Source organism: Vigna umbellata, chromosome 3 (genome assembly GCF_029865625.1).
Source record: "Vigna umbellata cultivar VRB3 chromosome 3, Vumbellata_1.0, whole genome shotgun sequence".
NCBI lineage: Eukaryota > Viridiplantae > Streptophyta > Magnoliopsida > Fabales > Fabaceae > Vigna > Vigna umbellata.
Genome location: NC_142167.1, coordinates 20,844,176 through 20,861,708, shown reverse-complemented (window position 1 = coordinate 20,861,708; position 17,533 = coordinate 20,844,176). Strand labels below are relative to the sequence as shown.

The 17,533-nt window shown below is 34.6% G+C and overlaps 1 protein-coding gene across 1 annotated transcript; it reads right to left on the bottom strand.

The window, feature by feature from the left end:
• Positions 1-635: 635 nt before the first annotated feature.
• On the bottom strand, positions 636-17,533 carry LOC124837739 (MAP3K epsilon protein kinase 1-like). Its single transcript, XM_047313198.2, has 25 exons — positions 17,405-17,533; positions 17,160-17,304; positions 16,381-16,515; positions 16,159-16,179; positions 15,365-15,438; positions 15,164-15,254; positions 14,994-15,077; positions 13,645-13,746; positions 13,132-13,263; positions 12,666-12,737; positions 11,905-12,008; positions 11,115-11,202; positions 10,653-11,042; positions 9,697-10,038; positions 9,562-9,606; positions 8,399-8,578; positions 8,201-8,284; positions 6,903-6,994; positions 6,721-6,804; positions 4,996-5,786; positions 3,851-4,239; positions 3,637-3,771; positions 2,853-3,259; positions 1,662-1,776; positions 636-1,076 (listed from the first exon to the last, which is right to left on the bottom strand). Exons 2-25 carry the CDS (start codon positions 17,217-17,219, stop codon positions 915-917), a joined length of 4,179 nt encoding a protein of 1,392 aa, XP_047169154.1. The 5' UTR covers positions 17,220-17,304; positions 17,405-17,533; the 3' UTR covers positions 636-914.

The following is a 17,533-nucleotide window of genomic DNA, read 5'->3' as shown; positions in this document are numbered from 1 at the left end:
CTCTACCGCATCTTAATAGAGGTTGGTCCTCGATCATAATTCCACTATTGGTAAAATTCACTACTACGTCGTAATAGAATTGGATTTATTGATGAGAGAAATTACCAGTGATAATTACACAGTAATTAATGTTGCCTGTAACATGTTAAGCATGTTCATTTCACTAACTCTAAAGCTATCAATTTCTTTCACATTGGGTGCGCCTGCATCTGAAAATTTCAAGTTCTTTCGGAAAAGACGAAATTGATATGTATGATAATGAGGTCATAATGTACGAAATTACACAGTTCTAATGATTAATGACAAAATAAAGTTCTTCCAACTGGTATGAGGTCATTATGTTCTTTGAAATTAACTCCTATTAATGAAAATAACATCTGAACAATGTTATCCATCTATAAAGCATTTTCCTTACAGAAAATTTAACATGCATATAAGATGATATTTGGATCATTCTTTAAATACTGAATAAAAGTACAAATACTGAGCCACGAAGAACCATATATAGTGAGCACTTTAACTCGTTGCCATTCGATTTCCAATGGCACCAAACGTCATTTTAAATATGCTACAACACCAGTTTACTATTTCACGTCTTCAGATATAGAAGTGTACTCGTTTATCAAAGACCACAATGAAAGAACAGTTTGAATAATACCTTGAGAATTTTCCACCTTGTAACCATATACTAGAACAGCTATATATACTGTAGTTGACAAAAAAAAATTCGGCCATTGAAGCCGACAAAATCAGGCACCCACTAAAATATTATCCAAGAATGAAAACGACATACATCGGCCTATGCTATTTTCTTTTCACTCAACCAAACAGAAATGAAAATAAGCAAACCAAATAAAAGGAAAGTTATGTACACCGATAAATATACACAAGAAAATGATCATTTAAATCTAAATTTACAAAACGGTGTTTATGTGTAGCGCTTTAAGTAATGAGGTAGCCATCTGTTTAACCAACACTTGTCCATCTCTCCGTTCCCCTATTAAGTTTTGAAGCTTTTCAGGTAGATCATTCTCCACAATCAACTTCTTGGGCTGAGGGTGATGCTCATAAACGGCCTGCAAAAACATTTTTAAAGAGTTACGTAAGTGTTATTGCTATACGGGGCAATTACAATAAATAATAACTCTTACAATGGGCTGGGAACATGTACCATGAATAATTACATAAATTCTAACACTGTTCACAAGTCAGAAGGATAAACTATTCTTTAGACAAATCTTTCAAATTATAAGTGTTTCCCATTGTTACCCAACATTTATAAATGAAACATTATCAACTCTGAATTTTAAATGATAAAAGTATAAAAAATTCAAAGGAAGACATTTTCTCACATTTGAATAACACAAGATTATCCTTGTATACATGTGTCGATAGAACAATTTGTTAAATAAAGCTTCAGTAGATTTTATTGAATCACCGTTCTTCTATCTGAAGTTCTAGATAAACTAAGAATGCGATTGAACAATTTAAGTATGCCAAGCCACATTTACGTGAGCATCTTAGTTTTCTTTTTCTAGTTTTGATGAATATTAATTTTTACATCTCTTGACCAGCCAACACAACCTGGTTAAAGGAGCGTGGTATTACCCACCAGAGATTTTAGCAAGTATTAACAAAAAATATCATATTTCAACCCGTACCTTTATTAGCCTGAGTAAATTAAGACGAGCTATAGCATCCTGATGATCAAGCCTTGCAATGAGCAACGGCGTTAACCCATTAATAGCCAATGTCGTATTAATCCTCGAAGATTTTCTGCAGTTTATGATCACAGAGATTAAATAAAATTCCAGTACAAATGAAACTGAGAATATTTTAATATGTAACATAAAAAATATAGTGTATCTGGTCTTTTGATTTTTCCTCTCCTGGGAGTATATCTTCTTCACTCTTGATCTCTTCCTTTAAAAAATAATTTTATAAAGAAAAAAATCAACCTCCTACAACCTCAATGAGACAGTTGAACTCTACAACAACAAAAAGAGTCTTATATTATACATTGCAGAATTTTTTTGTTGTAGAATTCAACTGTCCTATAGATGTGAGGTAGTGGGGTTATATCCCAGAGGTTGACTATACGGATCAAACAATGTCTCAGGAATATAATTAGACAATTGAACTCTAAAACTTATATTCAATAAATAAGCATTATTAGACAAATAAACCTATAGGGTAGCAATGACAGGAATGATAAATAATGAAGTTGCAGTGTATAAAGCGGGGATCATTAAAACACCAAACTATCCAATGTTAAAGTTTCCATTGCTTGTTATCCAGTTAGAGAGGGTGATCCTGTAGGAAATTGCTCTTGCAACTACGTAAAAGTGCATTAATTCATTTTCACTTTCAAAGATGACTCATTATTCAATTTACTCAGAATTCCCTAGCCTCTTGAAACATGATGAATCCTAAAACTCGTCAAGCAAGCTAGATAAATTCAGCCCATCCATTCAACCGACTTTGTACAATGTCTGGGACATTCACGTTAAACTAGTGCTTTTATTTTATAATTTACATATACCGTTTGGCCTAAAGGATGCGACAATGCAACATAAGAGGTTAGCAACATTCCATTGCCCATTATACATATAATTACATTCTACTAAATATAACCGATCTAGACTCAAGCCTCAAGCTCACATATAACCCAGTCCTGCTCCTAACTGTGTTATGCATCAAACTCATCTAAACCTATTCCAGTCCACAGGAGGAAAAGGAACTTTGGTGCAAATAAAACTTTGTTTTTCACCTATCTGTGCAAGACTGATCAATCAAATAGTTAAAGTATTGAAGGACAACCAAATGAAGAGAAAAGAATTAGAGTCCTATACGTGATTATTTTCAAGAATGGCTCCAATATGTGCACAAAATGGCGCTCTGGACATGACTGGAAGAACTTCACAAGCTTCTGAACTGCATCCTTTTTCAGCAATGCTTGTTCAACCTTCCTATTATCGTTGTCATGGGCTAAACAAACTGCAATAGAGTCTAGTGCTGTCACAGACCAAAGCTCATCCTCAAGAAGGTTCAAATAGACATCCAAACCACCATGAGCCCTTAACTGCTCCCTTGAATTGCGAGATGCATGAGCCATGTCACATAGAAGAGGCAAAGCATACTGTTTCAAGGGAGAATTGGATGTAATGAATTGCATTAAATGGGGAATGATTCCATTTTCAGCTGCTTGTTCTTGTCTTCGCTTATTTATCTTGCATAAATTGAATAGGGCATTCAAGACCTGTAGAAAGAGAAAAATGGAAGATGAGATCAAAGTCCGTTTTAGATAGCTAACACCAAGTAAGATAAACATCAACAAAAATTACAGATAATCTAAAAAACAATCAAAACCAAAGGTGACATGAAACTAGTAATGTTTGTCCAAAACCCACAATATATTTAATTAGAAGGTAACTACATAATGTGCTAGAATGAGTACTTCCTGCACCCAATACTGTTCTTAAATAAAAGAAAATTGCAGTTACTACATAACCAATGCTAAAATTTATTGGAGCTTAATACAAATGAAAGTTGAAAGCATTCTACAGAAAATTATGGCATGTATAACTATGCTTTATATAACTCAATTTGGATAACAGTAAGGTAAGAAAGGCACACCTCGTGATGTATCTCTGATACAAGAGACCCTTCTTTGAGTTCAAGATTTGGTATCAAGTATTTTATTGCTTCAGCGCGCTGAAGATTTTCTAAGCAATTTGGATCAGTTGACAGATGATTAATACACTTCAGTATCTAGAATACCAATATATGGATGGTCAGAAACTAAATTAGTAGGATATAAGCTAAACTATAAAAAATGTGTTTTTGTCACCTTCAACAAAATAGGAGGCTCCACCCTATTAAACATCTGGAAAAGACGACTGAGCAAGCTTTGGCTACACATATAAGATTTCACTGTTGTGTCAGCTTGTGCAAACTCAAGCAGAAGATCTGCCACTTTCTCCAGATATTCTCTGGCAACTTCTGCATTCAGTGATGAAACCATGTGGGAAAGTAGCCCAGACGAAGTAGCACTACCTGGTCTAGCATTTAGAACACCTGAACCAGACAGGACACCTGATGCTGTCTGTGATGCGATCCCAGATGTGGAAGCAGCTCCTTCGCTGGAATTGAAAGTCCCCAATTTCTTTGGAGTGACTTTATGAGAAACTCTAGAACTGGAGTCAAGACTTCCGTTTTCCTTTCCACGTTGAGAAACATCTGCACAACCACAAATACTGTGCCATTCATAAAGAAACACAAATGACAACCAAACCAAACAAGGATAGAAGTTAACAAAACAAAAATACTGGAACAAAACAGAGATTTTATAATCAGAAAAAGCTTTGAATCCTTGTTGGCTAGAAACATGTCATCATTAGCATAGGTAGACTGAATAGCATTTTTGCTAGGCTTAAATGTTGGATTCTTTTTCTTTCTCAGTAGTGATTTGGGCCTTTACTTGTGAGGCCTTATCTCTAGTTAGCATATATATGTGTATGTATGCATGTATATACATATATATATATATATATATATATATATATATATATATATATATATATATATATATATATATATAGGGCACAACTAGAAATCAATATGCGTTTTAGAAATTAAAAAAAAATGACTTCTTTAAATAGCAACAATGTATAAACTGAACTTTTGTAGTTGAAAATAACTTACAGCAGTTAAGCTTATAATTTAGTCCAGTTCAATCAATTACAAAAAACTAGACGCAATGAAGCAGTTAGAAGTTTGGCAACCAACACATCTTTGCTTAATAACCAACTTTTGTAAATGTAACTATTGAGAATGAATATTCCTAGCAAGGGTTGAAGGATCTTCTAATTTAATAAGTTTGAAATAAAGCATAATTTGTACAAAAGTAAATTTTAGTCAGTTTATAATTCTTTTAAATTTGTTATTTGTCTTAAAATATCTTCATCAAAAAATCAGATAGAGCCGTATTATTACCTGCAAATTCTGCCATCAAAAAGTCTAGTTCACCATTCGTTTTCTTTTCGGATGCATGTAACAAAGGGAGTACACTCTCATGTCTTTCTAATCCTGACATCTGACGTACATACTCGAGCTGTCCAGAAAAGCGCCCAGATGGTGGCTCTTTGTCCAACAAGCTAAGAAGAGGCCTAACTTGTTCCTGGTGTGTAACTCCTGTCACTGATATCCCATTAGATGATGGCTCTGTTGATTTTGGTGGCCTATCAGTTGATGTCCTGTTAGTGGAGATTCGTTGTCTGGATTCAACATCCGCTCGAGAAGGATCAGTTTTCCAACGATCCATATTCTCTCGCTCTTTCAATGCACTCGCGGAAGATTCTCTGGGTGTTTGAGTTGAATTCTTCTCCAATGACATGGCATCATCTATGGAGTAGTTAGCATCTGATCTTCGAGGATTGGAGGATGAAGGATGTGACTGTTCTAAGTGATGATCAAGAACTCCACGTCTCACTTTAGAGGAATCTTGCTGGTCTACTGAAGATAGCAACGCCTCTTTCTGATTAATATAAGGGTGTGTAGGATCCAAGATACCAGATCGTGGGCGTTGTGCCGAACCATCAACTGAAAATCCACCCCCCACAGAGCTAGAAGCTAGTCGAGTTGACTCATTTAAGCTATAAAGAGTATTTATAAGCCTGAGAAGTATTCCATTCTTAGCAGCTATCCGGCAAAAATCATTTCTAGGAGTTGACTGCTGAAGCTTAAATACCTGCCACATGCCATCAATAGCCAGATGAACCATCTCCCTGAAACACAGTTTTATAGTCAGCTTTTATTATACAAATTTTAAGAATAAAATGTAAAAGCATATGTACATTGCTAGAATTTATTTATGAGAAGAAATCACAACACACATTCATAGAATTTATTCCGGACCTCGCTCCACTCCCAAATGAATTAAGGGCAGAGGAGTGTCTGTGTCATATATGACCATAGTCCAAACCAATTGGGTCATCTTAACAATAAGTAATCAATCAGAGATGCAAACTTAATCTAAAAAAGCCCTATGAAAGACCTCAGACAAAAGCCCTCGTGCCTGAACCAGGGTGAAAGATATATTTAAGTTAAATGGTGCCAGTGAAGATCAATGTACTGAACACCTTTGTCAAAAGGGCCTTAACATAACGTGAAAGGTCAGCTCTCCATAAAATCCAAGCTCTGGGTGCAGGGCCAAATGGCTACTATCTCTAGATGCCATCAGGCTGTCAGATAAAAAATAAGACAAAAATGCAAAGTAATATCATGCAGGAAGTTAAAGCTCCAAAGCTTGTCACTAGCCGTTCAGTTGATATGAGTATCCTATCCTAGGAACAATGGAACATTGAGAGGGGAGAAAAAAGACTCTGTAGAACAAAGAGATATCTTAAGAACACACTCTACGATTTTACATAGGTCCCACATCTCATTTCATCGCTCTTGGCAAAAGGTCAAACAGTATACTCCATATAGAGATTCTAATCAAGGAACCCATGCACATCACACCCATACTATGGAAAGACATTATGTAGCCTTTCAAGATCACTCCCACATCTAATAACGTCTTTCCCTAAAACGAATCAGACAAATCTAGATCACTTCTGTAATCTTCAAATTGAACAAACATTGGCGTTGAATTGCAAACTATAATCTAGTGTAAATTGCATGCACTCCCATACAAGCACGATTCACATAAAAACTAACCTGTACTTGGCATAATCGGCCTCAAGAAATCCCACTAAAACTGGTATTCCACGGCAAGCAATAAACATTTGTAATGTCAAAGAACTGCATTAAGTAAAACCAATCAATTCTACACTTTATTTTCAAAATATAAATCCAGGTACAAATAACAATAAGAATAACAAATAAAATGCATTCCAGACCTCGACTGACAAAGCTGCTGTAAAAAATAAGCTGCTTCCATTCGAATCTCTCGGGGACGATCAGGTACTGCAAAGCTTGTGACTGCAGGAATCTGCCATGAAATTTTGCATTAAATATAGTCAAACCAAGATATGTGATAACACTCAGCAACACAATTACGGTGGTCAAGTTTCAGTACTCTAGCAGCTATATTTATTGGCCAAATTTTAATATTCCAAAATCCCAACTGTTGATTATTGTCTGTTACATAATGATATTGTTGATTCATGCTTCATTCCCACTTTTCTCAGGAGATTTTTATATCAGAGATGGTTGTATATTGATATTGTTGACTCTTGCTTTATTCCCAGTTTTCTCAGTTAGGAGATTTCTACATCGCAGAAAATCAGTATCATTGCTTAGATTTCGGGTTTCTTTCATATTTCCTTTGTAACTTGCATCTATACACATAACAGAAAATTGCTCAATCAAATCAATTAAATTAAAAGCAACTAGAATTATTCAATCTATAGTAGAGCTCTCCAAGCTACAATATAGTGCATGTTTGATCTCTGTTTCTTTAGTTCAGTTAAACTACAAGAAAAAGAGAGATATTGAGCCGAAACAGTGTTTTAGACCGCACATATTCTTTATTTACTTTGAGAAAAGAAATCAATACAATTAATAGAGGAGATTTAGTAATAAAGATATGACAAGGGAATAAATAAAAATATTCCTAATAATACATATATAATCTATATACTGCTATCTCGCACAGTTCTTTTTGGTTGTGTACATTAATTACTCATAGCCAGCTTATACAGTAATACTCTACTCTTCAATGTTAATTTCTCTTGAGCTGGATTTGGGTAGGATCAAGTGCTAGGGAACATGATCATGAAGGGAACTAAAGTGGGCAGGTTGTTTCTACTCCATTTTACTTCTCCTTGTTTTTTTTCTCTCTCGCAGGGGTTTCCCGAATCTATTTTGCAGAATGGCATAACAAGGTTGAGCCATTAAAACTCTACTGTCTCCAATATTATTCATATTGATGCTTGAGGTGTGTCTCTCATATTAAATAATCCTTTAATCCAATCAAGCAACAACAAAATTGCTTCCCCATAATTGACTGATTTATTATCCAATCAACTATTATTTTAGCATTACATTATATAAAAAATAATAATACTAACCAATCCAAATTAATAGAAGAGGCTCCGGACATCAATTAGACAAATTTTTAATATAGAATTCAACTAAATTAATCAGGGAAAGGGAAAGGAAAATTCAAGGAGCATGAAACAGACATAGTACTTACCAATCCAACAAGACATGCATTTTCTAGGAAATCAGTGTTGTCTTTAACTATTTGATTTATAAGCTGAAGCACAGAACATATAACCTGAAATAACAGTTATATTTACATTAAGATGTCTTCTTCCATGTTACTAAATTGTCAGCATGCCTATCAATAATGAAAAAAATTAAACGAAGTATCAAGAAGGACAACACATACACGTGTTTTAGGAACTTCTAGCAAATCTGTTAGAGGAAGTAAACCATGCTGGGTAACAAAAACAATCTTCTGCTCTGGGCGTTGGTGAAATATACCAATAAGTTTCTGACATGCAGACACAATCACATCTTCTGATTCCTCTGGTTTTAATGAACCAACTAGTTTGCTGAACTCAACAGCCTACAGCATTGTGGTAAATACATCACAGATGCAAGTATAATATATAAAGCAACCAAGCTCAAAATTTTCTACAGGAAGAAGCAGCTTTCACATGCAAACAAAATAGTTTAAAAATCTGACGCTAAAATCAAGGGTAACAGATAGAATGTAACCATTGAATCCAACAAAAACTACACAAAAGTGGTGGTCTAAGAAATTAGAACAATATGAAATCATCATGGGACGCACTAAAACTCGTTTTCCTTCTTTTTATTAAGATCATTATTAAAGCAGCACAGCAGCATAAATTATGAAGTTCAATTGTTTAGATTTGGGAGTTCAAAGAAGATGCCAAAATGCAATTCTGACTTGAAATTTTATTTTAGCTTGAATTACTTTACAGAATTATGTATAGCCCACTAGAATGCGGAACATGCACAAGGCAAATTCCAACAGTGGAGAGAAGAACGTTATGAAGCCATAATGGGAAATGCTAAATTAAAAAGTGTAAAGTATAAAATAATTGACATCAACAGCACACATATTGTTGGACATCAAAATAATTAGTGCAAATTGAAAATTGCATTTTCCCTCCCTCTCCCCAGTCGATTCTCTAGCTTTTTTCCAAAGATATACCCAAAGATATGAAGAACCATGTTTCACAGGATTGCCCAGTACAAAACCATATTAATGGGGTACACAGCAGAAATTAATATGAAATGAAAATGCCAAAATGAAGATATCCAAGAAATTACTTCCATAACAAAACTATAATATACAATGTTTACAAACAAGAGCCAATATTGAAGGATGAGTATTTTCTACGTTACAATATACAACATTATGCTAATGTCAAACAACAATCCACCATGGCATAATAACATTCAATAACATGTAACCAAGAAAAAAAAATATATATGAAATACCAAAAAATGAATTGAACAAACCACTTTATGTAAGGGAAAAATAAGTTACTCAGAGGATAGAAGAAAAACCCCTGGTACCTGCAAAGGAAAAAGGTTCTCTCCAGGAAGCTTTTCATCAAAGACCTGAAAAGAGAGAGAGACAATAGAGTAAAAATAAAAAATAAAATAGGACTTTAATAGACAAATATTAAATATCAAGGCTGAGTAACTTACCAAACCATCTATATCAATCACATCATCTTTTAGAACACCTATCATTACTCGATGCAAAAGATTCCCACCACTGTTTGCCTGTCCAATTTCACTTTCCTTCTCCCATTGCTTACGAGCAATTGTGGCCCTCAACTCTTTAGCCAGGTCATTTTTCCCACCATCAGTTGTAGATGTGTTACCTTTAACCACATGAGAAGTGGATGTGGATGTGGATGCCTCTGCTGCAACATCGCCAGGTTGTTTATCTAATGGGTGGAATAAATCATCTAAGCAGGCATCTCCTGGTGGGTCACTAAATCTACTCAGCTCATTTCCTTCCACAGTGGTTGGCATCTTCATTGCCTTCATACGGCAATTACACAAATTAGATTTCATCTTTGACATATTCTCTTGATGAATTATAGCATCAATTATTAAAAGAAAAACAGGGAATCTTTGAGAAACCTTAGCTGACTTGATTTCATCTCATGGACTCAACACTCACTATTCAAAAAGCATTTAATGATTTTCTAATTTATATGCCACCCTGCTCACTGATAATTCCAAACCCAAATTTTCAAACATAACGAAACAGAAATGGAATTCCGTATGTTATAGATATGGATTATAATTTTTTTTCTACTACGGTGAAAAATATTAAAGAGGGTACAAAGTACAATGTAAAGTAAGTGCATGACAAAAATGGACAAAAAACAAGATAGTATGATTAGAATGGGAAGATAAAGACTTCAAAACATTTCAGGACAAACAATTAAGATGGACCAAGCTCTAAATGGATTTATCAAATATTTAGTTTTCAAGGATCCCAAGTGTGTCATCTGATTTGCATAACCACCTCAGTTAACATGACCATGCTTGGCTTTCAAAAAAGAAAAAGCAATACAATAAATGGAATTTACAACAAATAAATAATCAATAGTAACTAAGTAACTAACATTAAGGGAACCATGAAATACCTTGAGGGAACCATTATCTTGACCTCTTGGTCCAAAAGCAAATGATTTGTTACCATTGTTTACAGAGCTGTCTTTTCCTCCAACCTTACTAGCCATTCCTCTCGATTGTGGTGATCCAACCTCTCCATTCATCATAACTTCATGAAGTCCTTCATTTGAAATTTCGTGATTGCTGGTAGGCTCGGAATTACCAACTTCTCTATTCGGAGAGAGATTGCTAGATCCAGTTTGTAGAAGTGACTTCTCACGAATGGCTAAGGTAAGAACGTGATCTGATGGAACATGATCTTCTTTTTGTATTCTTTCATCGGAAAAATTAGGAACTGAAGCATTGCCTTCATGAGATTTTCTGCCCTGAGCAGCCACAGATGAAAGCTCTTTTCCAGAATCCTACGACGTAAAAAATTACTTTGGTACTAAAGATCGAATAATATAGTCTCAGAGCTTCCCATCAACACTAACCTCTTTCTCCACAGAAGAGCCTTCATAAGCACTCTTATGATAACCACCCGAATCTTCTGCATCTGCAGAATCATCTTCCTCTATATTTCTGCAAGTGGTAGCACAATTGGTTCAAATAAAAAAACATAACAGTTATAGAGCTAAAAGTAAACGATACCTTACAACAATTCAAATGATAAAAACAGTAAATAAATTGTAGAATCAATAAATATCGAATTCTTTCAGTAGAGAAAATTAGTCCTCAAAAGTACCTCCACAAATTGGAAGTGAACACTGCATATATAATACAAATCCTATGTGTAACACTTCAGTTATCAGCAGCTACACACTACGGAGCAATGCAGGAAAAAAGGGAGTGATGATATACAAACTGCTGGAGTTCTCCACCCAGTATAAATATGGTTAACTTTGTATAATTAGGGGTTAAGAGTAAATGAATATGATTTTATATAATTATTAATTGGTAGTTCCGATTTTGGCCGAGGATATGACGAATATACACCCTATAAAACCTATGTATAACTCAACTCCAACAACTAGCTCAAGGATTGGCCATAAAAACACCAGGTGAATAAGGAGATCAATGCTAATGGTCATTATCCAAGCCAACAATAAAATAAAAGAGGAAAAGAAAAGCAGCGGCTTGTTCCCTTATTATGACTTCAATAATCACACACTGTATGAATAAGGAGATCAATGCTAATGAATAATAATTGCTAAAAAGAATGCTACACAGATTTCCTAATCAGTTTCCTGGAAGATGAAGGAAATAATATCTTATGCAATCTACCTTAGTGTTGCACTATGACGAAGAGAAGACTGCAGAACACGTCTACAATTTTGAATCCAGGGGTGAGACAGCAGAGTTTTAGCATCAGGCCTTTGTCTAGAATCCTGAAATGTGCAACAAAATGGCATAGAAAACAAGTTTTAGTCACTAGTTTTATTTGATACAATTACAAATCAGATTAATAAAGTATCTATATTGCCTGACCTACAATGTAGATATATGATAAATGTTAAGTGGATTTTAAACCTAACTCAATCCCACAAAACCGGCTTATAATGTGAGGTTTTCACTCACTTATATACTCTAAATTGGTTTGTGACTTTCAACACACCTCTCTTACACCGAGACATACATCTTGTGTGTGAGATAAGACATTGATGGGTGGTTCAATATTAGGTGGAACAATACATCCAACAAACAACAAATTTCTTGATACCGGATAGCACAATAGGTCGAACAAATGACTATGATACCATGTTAAGAAGTGAACTTTAAACATAACTCAACTTCACAAAACCGATATGTAAGGTGAGATTTGTACCTACTTACATACTCTATATTGGCTTTATGACTAGTCAATATGAGACTTCCAATAATAAATTATAATTTGACCAATACATTAAAAGAGTCATAAAACAGAAAGCAAATTCATGTTAGGAGATGGGTGGAGATAAAGCAAGGAGAAGGATAGCAGGAAATCTTAAGTTAAAACAACAGATACATACGAAATATATTCTAACAAACAGTGAAGATGGAATTACCTTCTTAAAGCATTGAAGCAGAAAATCAGTAATATCAGGTGAAAGGCTATCGGGAATTGGCGGGTGCTCATCCTGAGATAAACCTCAAGGGTTATAAATGAAATCATACTCTTTTAGTTAAGCATAACAAGAACACAAGAAAACATAAAATGTACCAATAATGAACTTATTTATAATACAATTATGTACAAAGGCCACTATCTAGCAAAATGCTAAATGAAACTGTCAAATCTGTATTACACTCCTAAAGATTTACAGCATGTATACCTAGACAAACACAAACAGTTAGAACATTATCTAAAACATAAACTAATCTTATCTTGATCCTACAATTTTGCATCAAGTAGATTATCCTGTTAAAGGCTAATAATAAGGATATTAAACATCTTATTACAATCAACCAAAACTCAAGTCTAAGGAACTTTTATATATTGAAAAAACAGTAAATGATAGCACAATAGCAAACCTGGACAATACGGAAAAGAGCTGGCATAGGCTGCAAATCATAATAAGGAGGTACACATGTAAGAAGTTCAATAACTGTACAGCCAACACTCCAAATGTCAGAAGCTGCACAAACCCCAGCCATTTCTATAACCTGACAAGTTAAAACCAAATTATCAATGAGCTCCCTAATCAACCACAATAAATACAACATACTAGAAGTCATTTTAATTCACAATCAACTTAATTAGATTCTCTAAAAAGGAAGCAAGGAGCTCAGCTCAACAAATAAACTACTTTTCTTATTAAAATAAAATACATTGTAAGAATGACAAAAGGGTAGTAGATCTGGGAGAAGTGGTCGAACAAAGTAAATAGCATACTAAGGTGGACAAAATTGCAACAAATTGGCTCAAAAAAACAGAAAGGAACCCAATCTCCTTATATATTCTAGTGTTAAAAAACAATTTGAACAAGGCACTAACTAAAAGTCTTAAGCAAATGATTTAGCAAAAGAACATCAAACAATTAATACCTCAGGGGCCATCCAGTAGGGTGTTCCAACAACTGAATGAGTGTTAACATCTGCCTCTGTTAGCTTTGTAGCAACACCAAAATCAGCTAGTTTCACAAGACCCTGAAGCAGAAATTAATATGTAATTAGTTAAGAAATAAAGAAAAATTTCCAGATTTAAAAGAAAAACAATGTAATACAAACAAAATACTAGACATGACAAGATCTAGAGTGTGACATTAAAGAAAACTCATGGTGGTATTGTAATACAAAATTAGAAGAAATTTTATTACAGATGGAAGTCCAAAAGATTGGAGTGAATCCTTCACTTTACAGGGTAAAAAGAGAATTTGCAACCATTGAAAGGAAAAAATTGAGATGGTGATCAGCAGATGCACATATACAACAAACTATGTAGTTAATTCAATCAATGTCAACTCAGTCTCAATCACCAAGTATTCAGTCAATGGTTATAGCTCCTCACTTTAGAGAACAAATTCAAAAAGGTAAAAAGATACAACAGAATCCTTAACAAAGGCAAAACAGAGGTAGAAAATAATAAAGACAAAATGGGAACTGTAGAAAAGAGTCAGGGTGAGAGAGCAGTGCGGTCCTTTCCCATCAATATTTACTCCTCTTTTTGTTGCCCTTATATTTTCCATTAAGGAGGATGGCATATGTTATTTGTTCTTCATACTTTTCCTATTAACATCTTCATGAGTTTTCTTTCTTTTAATTTAAATTGCATAAAATATAAAGGGTGATGAATTAAACGCAAAATAAGTAATAGCATGATAATGCTCAACAAATATTCAAGAAACAGACTTCCTAGTCTACTAATTTCCGCTTTCTTATTTTAGAAAGATTATATTCTAAATTAAAAATTGATTCACTACAAAAAATGCTGAATTGCTTGATACAGCAGTTCAACTAACTGAACAAGCAGCAACAAAAGCAAAAATAGTTAAGAATCTTTATAATTATAAAGGAAAAACAGAGAATTCTTAGATAACGTGAACATAACACACAACTTTCAGCAGAGAAAAGAAGCATAAAAAAAGATAACACTTTAAAAATAAAGCAAAAATGAATGTAGTATATCATGAAGCATAAAAATAATGATGTAAAATACAATTAGACTCTTGATCAACTTGGCTAAACATTGATTTTAGATTACTAACACAAATACTTCCAGATGCAATTAATTTAGGTCCAAATAAAAGGAAAAATTATATGATAAGAAAAATCTTCTGCATACACATTGCTTGAATAACATAGATGAAATCATTCTTTTGCATGCACACAGCCAGAATAATTGCCAAAACACAAAGCCCTAGTGTATAACAAGAACATAAAATTAGAAAGCTTGCCTCCTTAGTTGTCAGTATGTTTGCACCCTTAATATCCCGATGAATAACTCCTTGTTCATGAAGATAAACCAAACCTTCCAACACCTATCTCATTATATAATATATTTAGTACACAAAGAAAAAGCACATCCTGGAAAAAAGCCTCGACGAGTAGTCCTACACCTACTAACCTGGGCTATATATACCGCAACCAATGATTCTGGAAAAGGTCCAAATTTATTTGGCTTGATAATATTTGCAAGAGAACCATTTTCCACATACCTATGATACAGCAAAAGAGCATGAAAAAAATCTATTAACTCCACTGATTACCCTTCAAATGATGCTATGATTAAATCATCTAATGTTGTGAAAGAGTAGAACCCACTTACTCAAGAACTATGTGCAGGTGACTTTTTGTCTTAGAAGATCCAAGATACTTTACAATGTTTTTGTGGTTCAGATTCTGCAAAATAATAATCAAATTTAAAAACATGGCATCATATAATACCACTAAAGACAATCCAAATGTGCTCAGAACCCCAAGCTTTTTAGTATAAATCCCAAGATTAAGCCAATGAACTGTTCATTATTACAGCATCACCAAACATAGAAAGATAGCATAATAGAATGAATCACACCGTGCCACCTCTTGTTATGGCACCTCCAACTGCACACAACAACCAACGCATAAAGGTCATGTTTAATCTCTTGCAGTCGTCTCTCCCTGCTATCACAGCCATAATGGTCACTACACTATACATTTGCAAAAATTCAACCTCACTTCCATTGTCTATGGTTTCCCCACCCACTTTTTGGGAGAACTTTGTGATTCCCCATCCAAGGTTTTGGCACAAAGCTTTTTCCTTCATTCATGTTCGAGAACATGCATGGTATGGGGCACATATAAGAAAGGAAATCGTATATAATATCAATCGATAGATAAATTTTCCCAAGCTAGGCAAGGAGACCACGTTCCTTTTGTTCCAATTCAAGTCATATTAGTTTAAGAGTATATTTTAGTGAAAGAACATCCGTAGCATGCCATTAAAATCATAGCCTAAAGCTTACACAAACAATATACACTAAAAGAAATGGAGCAAATAACATGACAGCTATTCAGCAAAAAAAAAAATAATTCATAATGTTATCCAAAATGCAGTCCAATATTGAGGAATAGAAGTACCTTTAACAAATCAATCTCTTGCTGAAAACATTGAGCCATCCATCAAATGACAGCATAATCACAGGCAAAACAACAACCAGATTAGTGAATGGAGATAAGGAAATATCAATTATGAACGACATAACAGAATACTGACATTAAGATTTAGAGAAGAATTATAGTTGATAGCTAACATCAAAGTTAAAACTCAAAAGGGAGGGAAAAATTATACACGTTACATACCATGATGATGTTGAGATCCTCCTGAGCAATATTCTCCAAAGAAACTTGTTTAATGGCAACAAAATCTCCATTCTCCAGGTCCAAACCTTTGTAAACTCGACCATAAGCTCCTTTCCCAATCTCATCTCCCAGCATCTGCTCCAAATCTCACATACAAAATAATCAGCCATTAAAAAATTAATCTATTTTATGATCCAAAAAGTGTAAAATAAAATGTCAAACAGCAATAATAAAATTATAATAAAAATTCTCCAGTCAATCTCTAGACAAATTCCACCGTCCAATTCATCAGCAGCATCACCCGCCTCCGTTTTGCCTTCAAAATGAACATAGTGAATACACTAAGCATTCCTTTATCCTCATTCTAGCATGCACCACCGGTATTTTCATCTGACATCATAACAAGTTCCAACATTACCCCTGCACCCTAACACTCCATCCAGCCCAACCCAGCACCAGTACCAGCCACCATCCCATCACATTGCACTACTAACGTCACTAATATCCACGCAGGAGTCTCAATCTCAGGTTTCACCAACTACACTAGCACCCTTACCTACACCAACCCCATTCCACAGTTTCACTATGCATCTCATCACACTAACAACAAAGCAAACAATCATCCAAGTTCCTTCAACTGCACAGATTCCCAACAATCACAGAATCCTACAGCTAAAGCTTCCAACAATCGATCTTCAGCAACAGCAACATTGCGAGAAAAAAGTAGAGATCGAAAGACAACCAATGATCGAAGAGAGTGAAGGGGGAAAATGGCGTACATATTTATTGTCCAGAGTCTTCGATTTAGTGAACGCCGTCGTCGTCGTCTGGCGCGACATCTCGGCGAGTGCGGAGCTGCAATCGCAGAACGCAAACCCTAGAAACGGAACATGGAATCGCCGGAGAAGGAACGCTCCGATTTGGCTAATAAATTAATCAGTAAATAATGAGAGATATAAAATTAAAAAAGAGTGCTAATAAATAAATGTAAATGAAGAAAAAATAAATAAATAAGTGAATGTACGTCGAAGAAAGAGAGAAGAGAAGCTTGGGTTAAAGAAAATGGTTTTTGTTGTAAGAATGGTCAAATTGGAATGGAATGTCCAAATTCCTATCCTCTCTTCTCTCTCTTTCTCTTTCTTTTTCTTTCTCA